The sequence below is a fragment of the Salvia splendens genome, chromosome 9 (assembly GCF_004379255.2).
Source record: "Salvia splendens isolate huo1 chromosome 9, SspV2, whole genome shotgun sequence".
Taxonomy (NCBI): domain Eukaryota; kingdom Viridiplantae; phylum Streptophyta; class Magnoliopsida; order Lamiales; family Lamiaceae; genus Salvia; species Salvia splendens.
In genome coordinates, this window is record NC_056040.1 from 14,738,716 (window position 1) to 14,759,240 (window position 20,525).

Genomic DNA, 20,525 nt, shown 5'->3' on the forward strand with positions numbered 1-20,525 from the left:
AAACTGGGAAAAAGAATACCTAAGAAAAGTTAGGATTCAGAATCCTGGAAAGTTGTACTAACTTTTCTTGTTTCATGATTTTGATTACTTTCCCAGTTTGATTAAAAACGGAAACAAACACAAGAATTTAAAATTTAAGGAATCATATTACTTTACCAGACAGAATTCTGGCAACCAAACATAGCCCAAATGTGAATGAATTCACCCCTAAGTCATTCACAATTGGGCACCCTAAGGCATACCCAAAAGCCCGCCCTATACACTGCCACATTAGTATTTTATTCTCCTGCCCTTCCACCTGCAATGGGGCGCCCTAAGGCGCGCCCTAAGCATTTTACTATTGTTTTATTATTTAATTTAAATATTTTCAAATATATAAATGCAAACTTATTAAAAAAACACGACGATTAACTAAAATAACGGTAAAAAATTCATTGATTAAAAAAAAGTTACACGAGTTGGAAAATAAAAAAAAATGACTATCCTACAAAAGCCCCAACTTCCGGCCCAACTCATCGTTCAAATATGAAAAGTTAAGCCAGGGGTATATATATAACAAAATTTTCGAATTTTAAAATTTTTAAAAAAAACTAAAACGCGTTGCATCGTCCGCGTCGCCCACAATGGGCGGACGATGCCCTATCGTCCGCGCTTCGTCCGCGGACTAAGTGTCAGGCGTGGATGACGTATCGTCTGTCGTCCGCAGTGCCACATTGGATCAGGCGCGCTATCGTCCGCCCAATTGTGAATTGCCTAACACCATGTTTATCGGTACTCGGAGCTCTACCGCCATGTCATTTGTATATTTAAGAAAAAACAAAATAAGAACTCTCTCACGTCATCTCATTTATTTCCAACTCCATTCTCCATCTCTCTTTCTTTTAGCAACTGTCGCGTCAAATGGCACAATCTCATTAATTTATAATATTTTATTTTAAATAATAAAAAATATAACAAAGTTTATTATTTTCCATTTATAAATAGACACCACAATTGCTATAGTCATGCACACAAAAATACTGTATCTAATTTTTTCTCCACATATAATCAATCTTCTTTGATATAAATTTTTAGTATCCTTTGTTGATGAGAATAATATATTTTGATTCTCCAAATTTCTATTCAATCTAAAAATTTAGTCCTTTCCAAAAATTATGTATTTTTTGTTCGTATTTTAATCATTGTAAATTTGTAATTTATATTTTTTATTTGTTTGTTTTTATAATTTTTTGATAAATTATCAAAAAAATATGATTATGCTCGAAGAATATTAATGAGATGAAAACTAATTAAATATTTAAAAAGATGACTGGGTATATTGTGTTAGATTGATGCAAGTAATCACGTCTAACATAGTTCGTTCAATTTCAATATTTTATCCTTGCTTTTTTTGTTGATTCATAAATAAGAAAAACATTCAAACTTTAACAAAGTCTGTTTTATTATTTTTCAAAATATTTCTTCAACAGTATAATTTATTTGTTTTCAATAGAACTCCGTATTACTCACATTACTTTCGTTTGTAATGTTTGCTTATTTTTAAAAAAATATAAATATTTCACTATTGCATTGTATTCTTAGAGTTGTAATTATTATTATTCATAAGATTCTATTATTCACAAACTCTATTAGTTTATTTAATTTTAGTACTATTGTTTATTATTCATGATATTTCACTTTAATTTTGTTTACTTTGAAGAAAATAAGTGTAAATCACCGAATAATTATTCAAATAAAAGTGCTATTAATAGCGATAATGACACACTGACACTTCACCTGCATTGTCGACTCTTTTAATATTGGCATGTTTGTAGGGTAAATAATTCATACATGTATAAAATTAGTTTGCGTTGCTGTTATTCTAAATATTTCCCTTTTATTACTCATATATATATATATACACTTGTACCCCCATATACTATTGGAATAATTCTTAAATATGTGTAAGTGTGTAACTCAACAATGATGAAAAATTATAAGAATAATTTCTTAAAAATTTAGCTAAAAATGAGTTACAATTGTAATAAACAACAATGAAAGAACTCGAACAATTACTAAAATTCACTTAGCATCCGTAGTAAGACCCACAAAAAAAAAGTATATATAAAATAATTCTCAAACTTTATTAACCATTGTTACAATAAACATTAGGCTTATAGTATTAAAATTACTATAAATATAAGTACTTTTTGTCAAAGATACTATTATTTTAGTAATGAACCAAAACTTACACTACTACTCCCTCACGTACCCTCATAGTTGAGGCGAAACTTTTCAGCACAAAGTTTAAGAAAATGGTGTTGAGTATGTTAAATAAATAATTAAAAAAGTAAGAGAGGAAAAAAAGGTTGAGATAATAAAGTAGAAAGTGAATAAAATAAGAGAAAGTAACGTAAGAAATATAATTTTTTTTACTATACATGAAAATGACTCAATTATAAAAAAAATTCTCAAAATAATAAAATAAATCAGATACGAGGGGACTGAGAGGGGACTGAGAAGTACTATAATTAAGAACACATAAAATTGATTAATTCTAATTAGGTTCACTTCTAAAAAGGAAAAAAAATACTCGATGAAAACTTGAACCTCATCGATGGAGCGAAAGTATGTCTTTGAAAAATAATAATCATACTGTCATCATGTATTTATATATTTATTTGGCACTAAACATATGATCAACGTCTTGTTTATTTAATATTTTTGGAATATATGAATATCAAGTACTCTGTACTCCTCATGCCATCCGTAACGCGTCACGCGGGTGGCCCGTAATCCGTCACGCCGGGACGAGACGGAGGCGTGATGCGTTGCAGCGCCCCGTCTCGTTCCCAGCCCGCCGAGACGGATCTCGCCACGCGCCAGCGCGATGTGGCGCGCTCTGGCGCCATGCATGACGCCCACTCGCCGACCTGCGAGTGTGCATCGTCACGCTGACGCAATAAATCATTTTTTTAAAAAAATTCGAATAAAAAAAATTTAAAAACAAAAAACGGTAATATTACCGTTTTTTTTATTTTTTTACTCTATAAATACTCCTAATTCATCATCATTTCACACACAAATACACATCTATTCTTCCTAAATCATCTCTATTTCCTCTCTAATTTTCATCTAACCTCTCATCACAAAATGTCCGGCGACGGAAACTCTGGCGGTGGCGGCTCCGGCGGGTTCGACATCAACGCGTTCGGCGACTGGGGGCATGTACAATGTCCTGGGTGGTGGTTCCGGTTCGTCGACGCCCACCCAGGGTTCGTAGACGTCGGGGGTACCAACCACCCCATTTTGATGTGGATGCATACGCCCGTCCCTCCGCCCCGAGGTATTAGCAGGGATTATCCCAGATTCGGGAGGATTATTCCGTTGAACCCACTCCGGAAGAAGGCCGAGGCGATGGAAGCTCCAGGGCGGAGGCGGAGGCGGACGAGGAAGAGGAGGAGAATCTAGGTCGGCATCCGTACAACCCCAAAGAAACGCTGGCGGTGTACAACGTCTGGATCAGCGTCTCGTACGATCCCATCATCGGGAATCAACAATCCCGTAAAGTGCTTCTGGGAAAAGGTCACCGAGGCCTACCACGAGATTAAGCCGAAGGGGTCCCGCCACCGCACATATAAGATGCACCGCACTCACTTTGACGGAGTCGACAGAGAGGTCAAAAAATTATGAGCCATCTACAAGAGTGAATCGGCTCATTACCAAAGCGGAGCCACGGGAGCCGACATTCTGAGGTCGACTTTGCGAGTCTACTTCGACGACACCGCATACAATTCAAACATGTCGATGTTTGGGAGGTCATCAAAGACGAGGAAAGGTGGGCCTGCGGTGTCGACCTCGAAGCGCACGAAGCACATGACGGGTGACCACTACTCGTCTAGTGAGGGCGGTTTGGGCAGTGCCCCACAAGAGTTTGCTTCGCAGGAGGTTGAGGGCACGACAGACGATGCCGGGGTCCTCCCGTGGGAGCCGTCGACCTCAAGGGAGAAATGCGGCGAAGACGGCTAGAGGGAGGAGGGGCCGAGCCGAATCAAGCCAGGCGGGCTCGGGCTCGGGGGCACCCTCGAACTCCCTAATGTCCATGTACATGACCGCCACAATGGCGGACACTTTCCACATGACGTCTCCCCAATACCAAGCATATCTTGCCGGAATTGAGCTTATGGCAAGACAACTTGGTATTCCGCCTCTAGGTGGCTTCAGTGCACCTCCACCGCCTTCGAGAGATGATTTGCCGGCGGAGTAGTTTTTTTTATTTTCTATAAAATTGTATTTTAAATTATGTATTTTTTATTTTTGTAGGATTTTAATTATGTGTTTTTTTATTTTTTTTGAATTTTAAGTTGTAATTTTATTTTATTTAATGAAGTGCTTTTTTATTAACTGAATTTGGTTGAAAATAAAAATAAAAAATGAAATTGAATGAATAATAATTTAAGAGGCTATTAAGAGATGCATAATAGATGAAAGGTTGTAGAGATAGAGTAAAAAAAAGTACAGTATAACCCATAAATAGTAATTTAAGGGACGGTTAAGGGACAACGTTTTAGATGGTCTCACTTAGCCTGTAATTTTTACAGTACAATTGAAAACATGATTGAAACAAACTCGCATCTCCATCTCCATCTCCATCTCCATCTCCTGCGTCGATATCTCACTCAGCCACAGACTCACACAGTTTTCAATTCCTTATTATCTCTTTCTCAATCTCTCTTCACTGTCGAACTGCCGTTTGTTACCGCCGCAATAAATCGGTCGTCGCCGGCCACAATCAGTCACTTCTCATTCTTCCAGCTTCTCTCTGCATACCTCACACATCCACCATCCGCATCGCCCCAGCCCCGAGGAGTCAAGGTCCTTGTGTAGTTTTCTTATTTTGCTCGATCACGATTGAAATTGCATGTTTCCTTTTTGGTTTTGGTTGTATTTATGTTTATTTGTGCGTGTGGTTGTCTCTCGCGTTTGTGAAATAGTTCATCAATCGATCTTGGCATGTGAGCTAAATCACATCTTATTAAAACGTTGTTACTTGAACGGGTAAAACAAATAAATTTGTAAGCTTATGTTGCAGTTTGGCATATAGATCTCAGAGATTATTTTTCATATGCTTCTCCTCATTTGTTATCTCATCTGCAATACAAAGAAAAATTTTAGTATTGTCTTCAATAAAAAATTTTCTCCTTTTTTCAAGTTGGTGTAGAATCGTAGATAGGTTATAGATTGTCTGCTTGGAGTTAAGCAAATATGGCAAATTGACATTTTTCTTGGGTTATATTTATTCTTATATCTACATGGTGTATAAGTTATTTCAGATTCTTCTTACTCGTATTCTTTAGTTTATGGTATTTTGACCTTTTGAGTATTTGTTAAATTGCAGTTAGCTGTGATTCCCTGTTATATAGAGCTCGATAGCTTGTGTGGCTCTAGTTTCTTTGAAAAACACAGAGGTACCCAATAAGCCTCACTGTGATGAATAAGCATTTCTGTAAACACTTATCTCTCGCAAGCATAAATTAAGTATAAAAAAATATTTTGAAATAGTCAGTTCACAGTTATTTTGAAATGCCACTGTGTGTTTTATTCTATGCTGATCTTAGTTGTTGATTGCTGACGTGATCAGCTCCTGAGTCTGTCCCCTATTTCTTGTCTCATTTGAAGTTCTAAGGCTGAGAGCATTGGCTTCATTTTCTTTGCACCAGGAACAATAGAGTTCTTCCATCTCCCATCTCCCATCTCCCATCTCCCATCTCCTTTTACAGATAGATTATTCTTAATTTTCCTATTCTTGTGCAGATTTCTCTTCAGTAGGATATTGCTTTATCTCTTTGCTGTATTGCTGACTCCAGTATTTTTCAGGGCTTGTTATTGCTGTAGTGCTTACTCATGTATAGCTGGCTTTGTTTTTGAGAAATAGAACGATTCTGCATTTTTATTCTTGTACTGGATTGGCTGCAGCTCTATTCTTTCATTTTTTGACAAAATCTTCATCTTTATTGATAAACCGAACTAGAATTAGCTATATCAAAACAAGATGGGTGTTATCTGCTACCCTGTGTTCTAGAGTAGTATGCTCTCTCCGTTGCAGTCATTATAATCTCTAGCCATTTCTGGAATGCAGCCATCAGATTAGTGCAGTCTACCAGAAAAGTACGCATAGCTTCTTTGTATATTAACACATGTAACCCACAAACTATAACAAAATTTGAAAAATTAAAAGATAACAAACTAAAAAGTGATAACAATATAAGAAGGAAAAATGAAGAACATAGCTACAAACATGAAGTTAAGAGAGAACAATGGTAGACAGAAAATAAGTCTACAAAAATGATTCAATCAATGAATAGAGTTGGTATTTATAGAGGTTAAAACTTCCTGTGTAAGCCAAAACTTCTTTGATAAGCTAAAAAGTCTTTGCAGAGCTCAAGGCACAAGACCTGTCAGTGCTGAACTGAATATCTCTGTAGAGTTCAAGGCTTAATATAGACATGCTTCTGCAACTACAATGTAGAGCACAATGGTCATGATAAACGTGCTTTTGTCAGTTTATAATATAAAAGTTGAATCTAATAATATGTAGCAGATAAGTAGTAATGATATATTCTCTAAAGTGCTTCTTGATGTTTCCCGCCAAAATGGTTGAGGATGGCATTTTTCGTGAATTCTCAGAAAACTCTCCTTTTTGTATATGTAAAAGATAGATTGCATGCTCCATTATTGAAGGCAGTTGTTGATGTGGCTTCCCTCTGCACACTTCGGATGGACAATATAGTGGATTCCTTGACTACTGCCCATCAAGAGTTCATTTCTGCAGCAGCTAGTACATTGGAAGCAAAGGAGAACTCAGGTGGTCAAAAAACTCCTGCCACTGATGCTGCACTAGAGAATTTCAAGCAACGTTGGGAGCTTTTCCGAGTTGCTTGTGATCAAGCTGAAGAATTTGTGGAATCCGTAAAGCAAAGAATTGGGTCTGAGTGTCTTGTGGATGAGGCTACTGGCTCTGTTGCTCCTAAACCTGGCCAGCCTGCTCCAAGTGGTCTTCCACCGATCAGTGCTGTTCGCTTGGAGCAAATGAGTAAAGCTGTTAGATGGCTGGTGATTGGACTGCAACAAGGGTCTGGGGCTGGAGGTGGCATGTCGCATCCTAACTCCGCCGCTCCTTTTGATGCTAGATTTACCGAAGATCCTGCTCAATAGGTACTTTCAGTCATTTGATTATTGTTCTGATTTCAGAGCTGTTTCTGAATACAAGTTGTATCTTGTCCTACTAGAAAGAGTTATTACTTTCAATTCTAAGTGAAATGCCTATCATTATTGTGATATCAAAGTGAACTTAATGTAAAACTTGGACACTTGGTAGCTAAACAAGAAAACTCAAACCATGATTTTACCAATTAAGAGGTCTAATTGGACTAATATTTGTAAGTTCTGTATTAAGGTCCCATATCATATTTGTAAGAGGTCTATGATGGACCAAGTTTTTGTGTAATCATGATGGTAGACCTGTAAAGAAATGTTCAGAGGTTCATAATAAAGTTATAATTGGCTCTTCTCCGTAGTTCTACTCTCAATTATCTCCTTTATTGGCATCATATTGTGTTGTTTACTTATTAGATCTCCAGAATTATTTCCCCCCTATTGCTCTAGTATATTGCTTGATTAAGCTGTACTAACTTATATTTATGGCTTGGTAGGTGAAACCAACCTCTGGTGCAAGATTATTCTTCTTAGCCTTTTCAAAAGAATTCAGCGTAGGAAGATAGGCATTTATGCCCCTGATGTTATCCAATCAGGATGAAGGTTCCAGTCTCCAGTCTGTGTAATTAGGCAAAATTGGCAGCCACGGCTATACTGTGATATCTGAAAATGATGAAGAATGAAACAGACGGTCTCAATGATACTTGTGGCTTACTATGTGTTATATGGGGAAGCATTGAAACTTAGATATTGTACTGTTGTTTCACTTTTCTTGAGACAGAGCAACACCATTACCAAAAGAGGATGCATGTGATTCTGATTTTGATACAACACTGTTTTTGAAGCCATATGTGTGATATGTGAAGTAATTTGGCTGATGCTCCAGTTTCCAGAAATTTTATTGTTGCCTATCTTAGTTTCCAGAAATTTTAATGGTGAGGTAAGCTATCCGTCGTTGTCTTTTGCCGCGTGTGAGGCTTAGGCCATCCACAACGCTGTCTCTATACCGTCTCTTAAACCGTCTCTTAACTACTATTTGAGCACTATTTGAGGGCCCCACTGTCCTTTTTTCCTCCATCTCTTAACTAAGAGACGGAGGCTGCAACGCTCCGTCTCTTAACCGTCTCTATACCGTCTCTTAATTACTATTCATTCAATTTAATTTATAATTTTTTTGAAAACCCAATTCAATTTAAACAAACACACTTTATTAAAATTAAAACAATATTACAACTTAACATTAAAAAAGCGAAGACATAATTAAAATTCTAAAAAAATAAAAATGACATAATTTAATATTCTCCGCCAAAGTTTTCCCAAATGTGCTCAATTAGATCCTCTTGGAGTTGGGTGTGGGCGCTAGAGTCGCGTGTCCTTGCCCGAATAGCCAACCGTTCTTGTATAGATGGATGCGCTCCACTTCGCGGCGGACTACTTGCAGTTGAGCTTCCGGGGGATTCGGGGTCGAACCAATTTCCGGCATCGGGTCCTTCGTCTCGGACAATCATGTTGTGCAAGATTATGCACGTATACATGATGTCGACCATGCTCTCCATGAACCACGAACGAGCCGGGGCTTTGATGATGTTGAAGCGCGCTTGGAGAACCCCGAACGCCCTCTCCACATCCTTGCGCGCAGCCTCCTGCTTCTGCGCAAAAAGAGCCTGCTTTGGGTTCGCTGGCCTGCCGCACGTCTTCACGAAGGTCGGCCACTTCGGGTAGATGCCGTCGGCGAGATAGTACCCCATTTTATACCGTCGGTTGTTGGCGACGAAGTTGAAAAAATTAAAAATTTAAAAAATGAAAATAAATATTTAACGGTAATATTACCGTTTGAAAAAAATAAAAAAAATTTTTTTTATTAAAAATCGATTTTTTTTTTAAAAAAAATGAATTATTGCGTCATCAGTGACGACGCCCACTCGCGGGCCAGCGAGTGGGCGTCACGCACGCATGGGGACGTGCCACGTGTCTCGGGCGCGTGGCGAGACAGCTCGTCTCGTGTCTCTCCGAGACGAGCTACGCGACGAGCCGGTCGCGAGCTGGAGACGAGACGGCCGCTGCAATGCGTCTCGCGGGGGTCTCGTCTCTCCGAGACGAGACGCGAGCCCGGCGCGAGACGCGTTGTGGATGGTCTTATGTTGAGTTGAATCTTGATAAAAAAGTGATATGTATCATAATATGTCTAGTGTGGTGAATGTTTGTTATCCAGAAATAAATTGTGGCGCCTATTTTTTATGCAATGGTGTTGTAAATAGATAATTCCAAAGAAGCTTCTGGAATTGTTAATTGATGGTATAGGTTTTGAAATAGACAGGTTACTTATATGGCCTTGAGCAAATTGTGGTCGTGCAGGGAAATAATAAATACTGCTAGTATTTCGTTTTAATAGTAACTTTTTATTGTTGGATAATTGTGAAACAAATTGTACTATATTTATAGGAAAAAAATGATGATGGTGGTGCATTTGATAATCTACGGTGATGTAATTATGTAAAATTGTAGTAGCAAATAACGAGTTCAGCATGTTTATTATAAATTTAATAAATTTCACGGAATTTGTGAAATCAATGTCAATTGTCAATAATAATTTATAGAAATAATTGAATGAAACTATATAGTAGTAGTATAGTAAAATAAAATAAATCAAAGTAATAGGGTGTGGCCCGGCCCGCAATTGTGACCCAAAATCAGCAATAAAATTTAACGCAGAGTAATAAGAATATAGCCACATTGGTAAAACAAGCCTCTCTTCATCTCTCTCATCCATTTCTCACTCATCATGCAGAGCAAGTGTTGCTGAAGCAGGCACAATTTACGTGTGACTTCATTTCCTATTGTTTTCTTCCTGTTTTTTCTCCCCAACCCCAACTCTCTCTTTCTACTTATTTTATGCTTTTTCGCTTTCCGTCATTCAATTTTCACCATTTTCTCTCTAATTTTCGCAATATAAACTATGCATTATTAATTAAGTAGACTTTTGTTGTCTCCATTTTATTCTAGGCGTTCCGATATGCTGGACATGGATTTCGTTCATCTAGCCACCTTCCTTCGCTGGATCGAATCAAAGTTAGCACCTCTTTTATTGTGGTTTCTCAATTGAATTTGTTTGATTTTTGTATATTGTTGTTTCTATTGTTTAGTGATCTCTGTGCTCGTAGTAATAGGGTTCCATGTTTTTGTTTTTGTTTTCGTACTTTTGTTATCAGAGGAATTTGGTGTAGATTAATTTTTGGTTTTGGATGTTTGCAGAGCTTTGGATTTAGGGGATCGGATGCAGAAGGGCTACAAAAGGATATGGTCGGTAAGTGAGTGCAGACTTCTGTTAATTAATTGTTTAAGTACTATATATTTTTGTGTTATTGTAATGTGAAATTCAACTCAGAGTACTTTACATGTCATAGAGTATTGGTGTGAGATTATGTTAGTTTCTGGTTTAGTTCAATTTAGATTTTCCGTAACGGGTTTGTTTTACTAGCAATAAAATTGCACCAAACTACTGAAAATTTGAAAACACAAATTTGGTCAGCCTTGTGCTGTACGGCTCCCAGAATTGACAGAGGATTCATTTTGTTTTTACTAGTTCCTGTCAAACTAACTTAACCTTCAAAACAAAGACAAGACACTTTTGCTGGGTTTTTTCTTTTTTTGTGCTAGAAGAAAGTTAGCATTCCTAGTTTGCTCTAGACTTTTTTTTTTGCTGGGTCATGCGTCTCTCCCAAATCTGGAACAAAAAAAAAAGTCTAGAACAAACTAGGAATGCTAACTTTCTTCTAGCACAAAAAAAGAAAAAACCCCACTTGTGCTCATTTGCCAGGGTTTGGCTGGGGAAGTGAACGAACAGCCATCACATGATGCTGGGAAATTCTTTGCTTTGCACCTTTGTGCTTAGTATCTACATGTATTTGCTTTGTGGCAATATATTCTCAAACTTTAGGTGTTATTTTGTCTGAACATATTGCAGAGTGGCGACCTTGGCCTTTACTTACTTTGGCTTATCATGCATCTGATTGTGAGCATATGGTACTTTGCTGTGGATTTGGTGAACTCGCTTGAGAGCTACCTCATCTCCAGTGGTTTCATGAAGCAATATAAAGATCTTGACATCAGTAAAGTTAGGTACCTGGCTGTTGTTCTGGACAGTGAAGAAGCTCTTGACACTATGAAAGTTCTTGAGCTACTGAGGTGGCTCACGGTTATGGGATTGAGAAATGTGTGCCTCTATGATCCAGAAGGTACAGGGGCTAAGATACTGTAAAAACCCTGATCGTGAATTGGTGATCAATGTTAAATATTTGTGTTTACATCTTTCCGGGGATAATGGTGATTGACTGTTTCTTTGCGCTGTAGGAGTGCTGAAGAGATCCAAAGATGCCCTATCTCTATGGTTGAGAAGTGAAGTAATTCCAAATGTATTTATCTCGATCTACATTTTCTAAATTCTAGGTCGCTAACTCATTCTGCAGTTGGTCATCAACTAAGATGCCCATATCAATAAATGGACCAATTGGTTCACTTGAACTCGATATCCATTAAGATTTTATAATTTGTCATCCTCTTATAATTGCATTTTATATATCTTTTCAGCAAGTGATATACTTTAGGTTTCATGGGTGTTACACGGGAAATAGAAATGGCATTATGAATTATTGGCCTCTAATACGAAAATCAATGTTTTTTGTGCAGGGAGCTAACGGGGATGCACTTGTTAAGCAGAAATACCTGAACTTGGAAGTTATTTCTTTTACTGATGGGAAACATGCAGTTGCAAAAGCAGCAAATTTTCTTCTAAAAAAACATTATGTAAATGCTGATGCTGAGGTTCCTGAGTTGACAGAGTCTGATATGGCAGATGCTCTTGCAGAAATAGGTGTGTTTTGTTTTAATGTTGTTTGTTTATTATTTAATTACTTTTCTGTACAAATGTATATACAGAGATATAATGCCCCCTGGTGTATGATGGGATAATTTTGGTGAGACAGGGTATGCGGCACCCGAACCTGACTTGATGTTGATTTATGGACCTGTGAGATGTCACCTGGGTTTCCCAGCATGGAGACTTCGTTATACTGAGATTGTGTGAGTGTTTGCATTCCACTTCTTGAAAATCCACCCAGTTAATTTTATCACTTTTTTGGAATCATTACCTGAGAAATCTTCTTCAGCAATGCATTTTCCTATATTAAAGAACTTATCATACTTGAGTTGCATCAATCTGAAAAGGAACAGATTTGCATATACCACCCTAATTTATATACCCTACCATATTGGAAGAGCAATGATGGACAAAGATCAAGTATGATTCCAAATAGTAGCATTATATCTCGTATTGCATAATTGCATTGCAGCGAAAAAGGGAAAATCAGTTACAGTTTTGTTATCTCTGTTTTTGAATTCAACAATAAACTTTTCATCCCTTTCTTTTTATTGCAGGCACATGGGACCCCTCAAGTCTATGAAATATGGCGCCTTAATAAAAGCCATTCGTAGGTACACTATGGTGCGTCAGAACTACGGTATGTATAACCGCTTCAATCTGCCAGATGAATCAACTTCTGATGATATATAGTATATGTTCTATCTGCAAGTATAAAACTTAATAGAAAAATCTTTACAGTTCAACTCTCCAAAGCTCATTTGAAGAGGGATCAATGTTTTTGAAATTGAAGCCATAATTTGTTGGAAGCCAATTCCGCTTTTTTTTCATGTTATCCAATATACATACACTTCATAAGATCAAAATGACATTTTAAAAGTACTCCAACTTAACTGGTGCTCTGGTGCAAGTAAAATTCTTGAACTGGTGTATCTAAAGTAAAATGTCATTTGAAAAGACATTTCAATATTATGAAAATTACATAATTTATGGTTGGAATAAACTATACTCTATACTGACTTTTCACCCCTCTTGTCTCAGGTACATGAATTGGTGTATCTCAAGTGACATTTAGAAGAATAAGATACTTGTTACACCATATACATAAGCAGCAATGCTCGGAATTATGCATGCTATTTTGGCATTGTGTGATACCTATAAATGCTACTCAATCAACTGTATTACTGCTATAAATCAAATATCCTATCTCTCTCTCTCTCCTATAACACTATTTTCTGCTGCAACCATTATTGGCCAAAAGCAAGGATGAACAATCCAATAAAAAAAATGGACGAACAATGATTTCTTGCATTACATTATCGAATGAGAGAAATGTTGATTATGCTACATAATTCCACCGATATTTGTTTTACAATGGTACAATTGATGTAAAACCTGAAACGGTCTAATTGTGACGCAAACATGCCCTGAAGTTCAGTACTCTGTTTCCAAAACCCCATCAATAAGACCAAACTCCATGGCCTGCAAATGAGTAAGAGAGGTAAGGGCTCCAAAGTGAACAATAAACTGACAATTCAAAGCAAGTTTGTGAAATGGCTGGAGTATAAGGAATATGGAGTCACTTATTGCTTCAATAGATCAGTCTTTAATCAGCTGCTTTTTTACTACTTGATATGCTACCTCTAATTTCTAATCCACAAACACCCGCCCACTCTGCTTACTGGACATAATCACCTCGTGGTTGGTACCTTCTTACTAACATTTTTTAAATTTCAAGAAAACAGACTATTCATACAAAAGCCAGCAAAACATCACCTCAGACACAGATAAGAATCGGTCTCTCTCTGTGTACTGCTGTACTTTCTCAAGAGATTGTCCAGTGAAGGCAGCATACATTTTGTCAATTTTCTGCATCCGGTAGTCATGAGGATAAAGTTAGACTGATATAATGCATGCTAAATCAGAAGGTAGTGATCTGCATACCGTTGAGTACATTCATCTAATATCCAGGTAAATTATTTCAACTCGTAAGATGTAGTGTTAAATTAAGACGCAATGGCCTCGAGACATACAATTATCCTATGCTAGCTAGAGAAAACACTATCCTGGTACTTGTAGGACATGAAAAGTCATAAATTTTGGTAAGGTTCTAAAGAAAGTTGATGTTATAGAAGCATGTCAGAGGAGAGGTATCATCAAACCTTTTTACATTTTAGCCACTTTAGGGATATATTCCAACATCTACCATACCAGATCTTACAGCAATATGATATATAAGAAACACATGCAGAAGTGAATTTCACAACATCCAGTAAAATTATACTCCCTCCGTCCCATAGAAAAATAATCCATATCCATTTATAGAAACATTTTCTCCTTCTCTTTTATTACTTTATCATTTATGGGCCCCACCATTCACTACATTATTTCAACTACTTTTTCTCACTCTCTCTTAATTTAACAATTACACATTAAAACCCGTGTCATCCCAAATGGCCTACTTCTATGGGACGGAGGGTGTAGTATATAATCTAGAAACATACTCCGTATTAAAAATGTTAGAACGAGGCAGAAGTGTGCTTACATGGCGAGATTGAACTGCTTCATTTACTTGGCGCCTTACATCTTCCACATGGCCCTACAATCAGAACTAGCAGGTCAGCTCATATTAACAAATTAATAAATAAAAATATCAAGAAGAAAGTTAACGAGATTGAACACAGTTCAATATAAAATCATAAATTTCCACCATGCTAGTGTTACTGAGTTCAAAATTTTCTCATGATTGATGATTCACAGAGCATCCACTGCTGCCTATTTTATGGCCAGGGGTGGTCTAAATGAGGGCATGTTACTGGACAGAATGCTGATAAGTGTTAATGCCAACTAGTTACTAGAGCACAAGATCAACCTAAAGTCAACATCAACTAAATCTTGATGATCACGAGTAGCCCAAACTAGTGGATAAAATATAATAATTTGTAAGTCACTGACAAAAATACGGGCTTACAGCTTCATTTTATTGATTCTCTTTTCTATGCAAAAAAAAACATATGGTGCCATAATTTGTGAGCTTATAAATGCAAATATTTTGGGATGGAAATATTATGTTATCTGGTCCTCTTCATGTTTCACTCTCCACATTCCAATTTCAAATCTCACAATTGATGATCTATTCCTAAAATTTCTCCAAAATAAATACCCATGAAAGGATAAGCTCATACCCCGCACCCACTTTGGGGTTGATGTATCATAATACGAGCATTTGGCATGGAATATCGCATTCCTTTTTCACCACCAGCAAGAAGAAGAGCACCTTGGCTTGCAGCTACTCCAAAACATACTGTTCCAACCTTGGGCTTTATCTGAACAAATAGTTAGATGCAAAAAATTATCATTACAAAAGTTCAAAGCAACGGCGGTGAGATAGGCATCAACTCCAACATTCATTGAACATGAAAGGAAATAGGAAAACCAGTTGCAAAATCTAATTAGCTATCTTACCCAGGACATGCAGTCATATATTGCCAAGACAGAGTAAGTACTCCCACCCGGGCAGTTCAGATACATCTAATAAATGAAGAAAAAGTAAATATACATCACCAGCTCATTCAGATAAGCCTCAGTAATCTTATGCTTGAGATATATTCTGCGTGAGATCTAAAGGTTATATATGTACCAAAATATCCGATTCTTCATCAATTGTGGCCAAAGTCACTAGTTGAGATATCACTCTCTGAGCTACTTGGGAATTGATTGGCTGCCCAATGAAGATTATGCGATTTCTGAATAAAACTGTAGATAGATCCAGAGGTCCTCCTGGAGTCATGATTGCTGGCATAACTGGCGGATTTCCCTTTTTGGCTTCTATAACAGAATTACTGAGAGGAAATATGTAGGTGAAAATTTCCAAATGAAAGATGAAATAGAAAGTGAATATTAGATCAGACAAATAGGACTGAATTAGAAACGATGGATCATAAACAACGTGATTAAATTTTAATCTAGTAAACCAAATCACTAGGAACAGATGTCCTAACAGTTTGAAGAAATTTACGTCCAGCTAAAATTTCCCCTGACAGCTATATAACCATCACCAGTACATCAAAGCAGAATTGTCTTCAGGCATCAGAGTTTGTATATATCCATGAGAAGAATTATGCAAAACACTGTTATACCAGAATGAAGCTAGTATGGACACAAGAACAAAGCTTTGAACATGGCAATAAATATCCCATTTATGATCTGAGGTCCACAGTCCGCACAAATAAATTTACACAAACCTGGTTGCATAAACTAAGCTACTTCGTCACTTTGTGATTACAAATGTACTTCTTCAAAGACCCAGGAAAGCCAAGATTAAGTAAGTAATTGCATGTTTAGTCATTTTCAGATACATCAATAATTTTGTTGTTCTGTTGTGTCTTTTCTACATGTTATGCAAGTACAAGAGGCAGAGACTAAATGCAATGCTCTCTTCAATCATGCTTATTATTAATAACAGTATTAAACACACAACTTTTGACCAAAAATTCAGATTAAACTCGGCGAGCAGATTTTCAGAATTATCATTACTCTCAAACACACCTCAAAATCCATCTAAAACAAATATGTACAATATCTCAAAGATAGAAAAACTAACCTCAGGTTAGAATAATCACCCTGTTCAAGCTTTAAAGGCAATTTGTTTTGTCTACTCGAAAACCCTGGAAATATCAAATGTCATTCTTAGTCATCCCATTCTCCAATCCCTCACACTCACTCTCCTGAATTCCCAATAAATGAGGAGTAAAAAGTAAAGAAAAAAATGAATTATCCCGCCAAACTACTACTCCCTATATAGCAACGAAAAAAGATAAGCAACTTTAAAATCAGAACTAAACTCAGATTTAAATTTTTATCACACAACACTATGGCTGCTAAGCACATACCGATGGTTGAAGAATCGCCGTAGGAGCTTGAAAGAGCTGACGCTACAGGTCTCAAAATGAAGTTTCTGCTCAAAAACAACAAGAAAAAGGTACCAGTTACAAAAAGGGGGAAAAATTAGTTTACTCGATGCAGTAGAATAAAAAATACGGAGTAATTACAGAAGAACAACAACGTTTCGAAAAAAGTTACCTGGGCTGGAACAACTGAGAGGTTGGGAATCTTCGACGGGGAGAAGCAATCGACATATTAAGCGGCGTCGCCATTGCTGATGTTACCATCCTTCCGAATAAACGAAAATGGCGAAGAAACGGATACTGTTTTGTGTTGGGGGTTTGGGTATCGACCCTTCTCTTCTTGCTCTTCAGCAATTAGAGTCGCGTTTTAAGAAGTCGACTTTCTTCGGGAAACCTATTTGTTTTTCATTTACTCACACTAAATCGTTATACTAGTATTTTTTTTGTCTTTTTAAAGATATGGAAATTTGCTAGGATTTTAAAGATTTTGAAATAGATAGTAGTAGTAGTTTTTTTTCGTGAATATTTTTTGTTGGGACTTATTCATGTTGTGAATTACTAATAAATAGGCACAGCTCTGATTGTGAAATTACTAAACGAAGAAAAATGCATGACTTGTTTGGAATTCGATTAATTTCCTAAAAATGGTTTACAACCAATTTTCAAATGTGAAATATCAGAAGCTAATTTGGATATTTAAAAGTCTGTAATTACTAACCTTCATTTAAATATATATTTATTCGTTACTTGTTTCAATCAAGTGGACTCAATCCATTATACTAATATTGGGCCACTTTTATTTTATTAGTCTAATAAATATCAACACAACTTAGTTTCAGTAAAGTGGACTCAATCAATTATACTGTTGGGTCACTTTTATGTTATTAGTCCAATAAATATCAACACATGTACTACATTTTGGTGACGATTTGACTTCGATATCTCTAAGACTCTAACCATTATATGTTACATCAAAAATAGTTTTACTTTAACTATTTATACTAAATTTAAATATTAACATCAATTTTTAATATATACTATGTCTTATAAAACTTTTACAGGAATACCATATTTGATACTGTTCCGTAGAAAAACCCAAAAATGAGTTTGGATTTGGCAAATGGTATCGTTGGAGAAGTTCTCTACACCATAACTTATTTTCGACATATGGTTGGAGATGGTTTAATTTGCCCCTGCATTTTATTTCAATATGTTAGTATACCTTGAATCTGTATATGATTATATTTCCTAATTGGGATATGATTATGTTTCCTAGACCCAGTCTGTCTCATGTGTGCCTATTTATATTGGAGTAGAGCACATAATTCTGAAATCTGTAGCCACAATCTGAAAACACTCTGGATAATATTTGTTCTCCGTTTCCGCCCGTGGACGTAGCCAACAACGTTGGTGAACCACGTAAATATGTGTCTTATTTATGTTTTCTGTTTGTCTCGATTACACAATTGCTCTATTATGTTACAACACAGTACAATTAATTACTAGGAGTAGTATTTATGCAAAAGGGATTGTTAGTTTGTTTCACGTGCCAAAACTACTACTAAAAATCTACCTTCATAATTTTAGAGTAGACCTGTAATATATAGATGCGTTGGCATGCACCATATGATGGGATATGTCACATTTATTTTTTAATTATTGAAATTTTTATGAGCCTATGAAGAAACCACATTATCATGTCTGCAAGTCAACTAAAGTCGCTGCCGTATCCAGTGTAGAACAAGGGGTACAACTGTACCCCAAAAATTTCATTCTTTATTATATATTGTCATGATTTAATCAAAAAATTTAAACTAGTCCTAGAGTTTCTGAGTTCCTCCTAGTGTGTTTATTAGAGACCCAAGTTCGACCTTCAGCTATGGCCCTTCAATTTTAAGCTAGTTGTATTTTGTTTTGTCTCCACTAGTCCATTCTATTTTGTAGTATGACTTTCTCAATCCTGTTTTGTAGTTGTATTCTACATGACCTCCAAATATCTACGCAGCTGCATTTTAATTTTCTTATTTTTATTCTTTAGTTATTATATTTCAATGTATTTTGTACTCCAGTATATATTTGTATGAATATGAGAATTCCAAGTATCTTATTTATATTAGTAATGTTTTCATTTCTATTTTAAATATAACTGAAATATTCTTGAATAATTTATAGTATTAATTGTTATATTTCTGTGTATAAGATTTCCATAGATTCTATCAATTGTTTGGTTATTAGTATTTTTTTAAAACAATTGAATCTTTGTTTCAATAATTTGTGGTAGAAATATTTATTTTTAAAGTATTTTATTTATTATGTAATTATTATATTCAAATATATACGTATAAAATATTTATAACTAAGAAAATGACTGAAAATTGATTGATCGAATTTTATAGCTATAAATCAATGTAAATGTCGTACCCCCAAATCAGATATCATCCAAGCCTCCTAGCTCAACTGGTTGAGAAGGGAGGCAAGGATACCGCGTCATCCTAGAGGCCGCGTGTTCGACCTATGGGAGGTGCATCTTGAAGATTAATTTCCCTGGGGCCTAGTGGATTCACTGGCCTGACTCCAGAGCTTCGGGAGGTGATTAAGCATGTACCCGTGCCTGGACCCAGGAGCTGGGGGAGGTGAAAAATCCTGGACCCGTTCCTGCGGGGCTGGTGGACCCATTGGGTCCCACCTCGACAAGGATTCACTGGCCTGACTCCAGAGCTTCGGGAGGTGATTAAGCATGTACCCGTGCCTGGACCCAGGAGCTGGGGGAGGTGAAAAATCCTGGACCCGTTCCTGCGTGGCTGGTGGACTGGGTCCCACCTTGACAACGAAGCGCGTCTTGGTAAGACGCTTCATCTCCGACCGTTAGGCCGGGGGTCCGAGTCACTTCGGGGGCAGGTGGGGAACCACCGTCGATCCTCCTTTAGAAAAAAAAATCGGACTAGGAGTTATGTAGAAGTTAAGTTTAAAAAAGAGCTTTGTAAAAGTTCCAGCCTTATTTTTATGACCATGAAATCATAATGATATGCTTAACATATTTTCACTACAAAAAAAAGGCTCGACTTAGGCGCCATTTCTGTGCTCGCATAATACATATGCTTGCCATGAAGTGGTCATAGATTGGTGCTCGGTATAAACTCTGTATCTTAATAATCTTCTATGATGATTAAATACAGAAATTGAAGGAATATGGAAAACTCAACATTATAATCAATACATTTACTATAACTCCACTAAACAGAGCTTATACTATTACTTACGTAGTAACATGATGTGGGGCTTGAGTTATGAATTAACAGCAAAGCTCAAAAATCTTCATGATCTCAAAAGCAGATTTGCTTTTCTTTTTAGTCAATAAAAATCCAACTAACTTTTGGTAATTATACATATATATAGGTCAAATCCTTTTTTCCCCTAAAATACTAGTATTAAATAAACGAAATGAGAGGTTTTGAATGTAAAGCAAAAAATAGAAGCACTTGTATTTTTATTTGGTTTTTAAAAATTGTGATCAGAAAGGATCTTAATTAGATCATGCTCACCAGTAG

At 36.5% G+C, this 20,525-nt stretch overlaps 3 protein-coding genes across 7 annotated transcripts; 2 read left to right on the forward strand and 1 right to left on the reverse strand.

Moving 5' to 3' along the window:
* Positions 1 to 4,580: 4,580 nt before the first annotated feature.
* Positions 4,581 to 8,072, forward strand: LOC121748472 (mediator of RNA polymerase II transcription subunit 32-like). 2 transcript variants are annotated; one of them, XM_042142851.1, is made up of 4 exons: positions 4,581 to 4,854; positions 5,378 to 5,447; positions 6,695 to 7,194; positions 7,692 to 8,072. In XM_042142851.1, the coding sequence occupies exons 1-3, from the start codon at positions 4,594 to 4,596 to the stop codon at positions 7,192 to 7,194; spliced, it is 831 nt and encodes a 276-aa protein (XP_041998785.1). In that variant the 5' UTR covers positions 4,581 to 4,593; the 3' UTR covers positions 7,692 to 8,072. The 2 variants fall into 2 exon arrangements, with proteins under 2 accessions (XP_041998785.1, XP_041998786.1); XM_042142852.1 differs by lacking the exon at positions 5,378 to 5,447 and having other exon boundaries at positions 4,725 to 4,854.
* A 1,793-nt stretch (positions 8,073 to 9,865) lies between these two features.
* Positions 9,866 to 13,296, forward strand: LOC121748315 (dehydrodolichyl diphosphate synthase complex subunit NUS1-like). 4 transcript variants are annotated; one of them, XM_042142596.1, is made up of 9 exons: positions 9,866 to 10,013; positions 10,198 to 10,263; positions 10,447 to 10,498; positions 11,159 to 11,429; positions 11,545 to 11,594; positions 11,881 to 12,064; positions 12,177 to 12,273; positions 12,628 to 12,710; positions 13,112 to 13,296. In XM_042142596.1, the coding sequence occupies exons 2-9, from the start codon at positions 10,208 to 10,210 to the stop codon at positions 13,117 to 13,119; spliced, it is 801 nt and encodes a 266-aa protein (XP_041998530.1). In that variant the 5' UTR covers positions 9,866 to 10,013; positions 10,198 to 10,207; the 3' UTR covers positions 13,120 to 13,296. The 4 variants fall into 4 exon arrangements, with proteins under 4 accessions (XP_041998530.1, XP_041998527.1, XP_041998528.1 ...); XM_042142593.1 differs by having other exon boundaries at positions 9,868 to 10,013; positions 11,545 to 11,606; XM_042142594.1 differs by having other exon boundaries at positions 9,916 to 10,002; positions 11,545 to 11,606.
* Positions 13,297 to 13,358: 62 nt separating this feature from the next.
* Positions 13,359 to 17,369, reverse strand: LOC121748314 (ATP-dependent Clp protease proteolytic subunit 6, chloroplastic-like). Its single transcript, XM_042142591.1, has 9 exons — positions 17,153 to 17,369; positions 16,963 to 17,027; positions 16,674 to 16,737; positions 15,711 to 15,912; positions 15,536 to 15,601; positions 15,256 to 15,396; positions 14,616 to 14,669; positions 13,847 to 13,939; positions 13,359 to 13,552 (listed from the first exon to the last, which is right to left on the reverse strand). The coding sequence occupies exons 1-9, from the start codon at positions 17,239 to 17,241 to the stop codon at positions 13,505 to 13,507; spliced, it is 822 nt and encodes a 273-aa protein (XP_041998525.1). The 5' UTR covers positions 17,242 to 17,369; the 3' UTR covers positions 13,359 to 13,504.
* Positions 17,370 to 20,525: the final 3,156 nt, after the last annotated feature.

Bases quoted from the DNA above. Each gene is read 5' to 3' on its own strand.
- LOC121748472 (XM_042142851.1), top strand. From the start codon at position 4,594: ATGATTGAAACAAACTCGCATCTCCATCTCCATCTCCATCTCCATCTC. The intron at 4,855-5,377 runs GTCCTTGTGTAG...GTTAAATTGCAG, and splicing joins CCCAGCCCCGAGGAGTCAAG to TTAGCTGTGATTCCCTGTTA. The intron at 5,448-6,694 runs GTACCCAATAAG...TATATGTAAAAG, and splicing joins TTTCTTTGAAAAACACAGAG to ATAGATTGCATGCTCCATTA.
- LOC121748315 (XM_042142593.1), top strand. From the start codon at position 10,208: ATGCTGGACATGGATTTCGTTCATCTAGCCACCTTCCTTCGCTGGATC. The intron at 10,264-10,446 runs GTTAGCACCTCT...GGATGTTTGCAG, and splicing joins CTTCGCTGGATCGAATCAAA to AGCTTTGGATTTAGGGGATC. The intron at 10,499-11,158 runs GTAAGTGAGTGC...AACATATTGCAG, and splicing joins GCTACAAAAGGATATGGTCG to AGTGGCGACCTTGGCCTTTA.
- LOC121748314 (XM_042142591.1), bottom strand. From the start codon at position 17,241: ATGGTAACATCAGCAATGGCGACGCCGCTTAATATGTCGATTGCTTCT. The intron at 15,913-16,673 runs GTTAGTTTTTCT...ATTTCCTCTCAG, and splicing joins GGTGATTATTCTAACCTGAG to TAATTCTGTTATAGAAGCCA. The intron at 15,602-15,710 runs GTACATATATAA...TTCATTTATTAG, and splicing joins ATGAAGAATCGGATATTTTG to ATGTATCTGAACTGCCCGGG.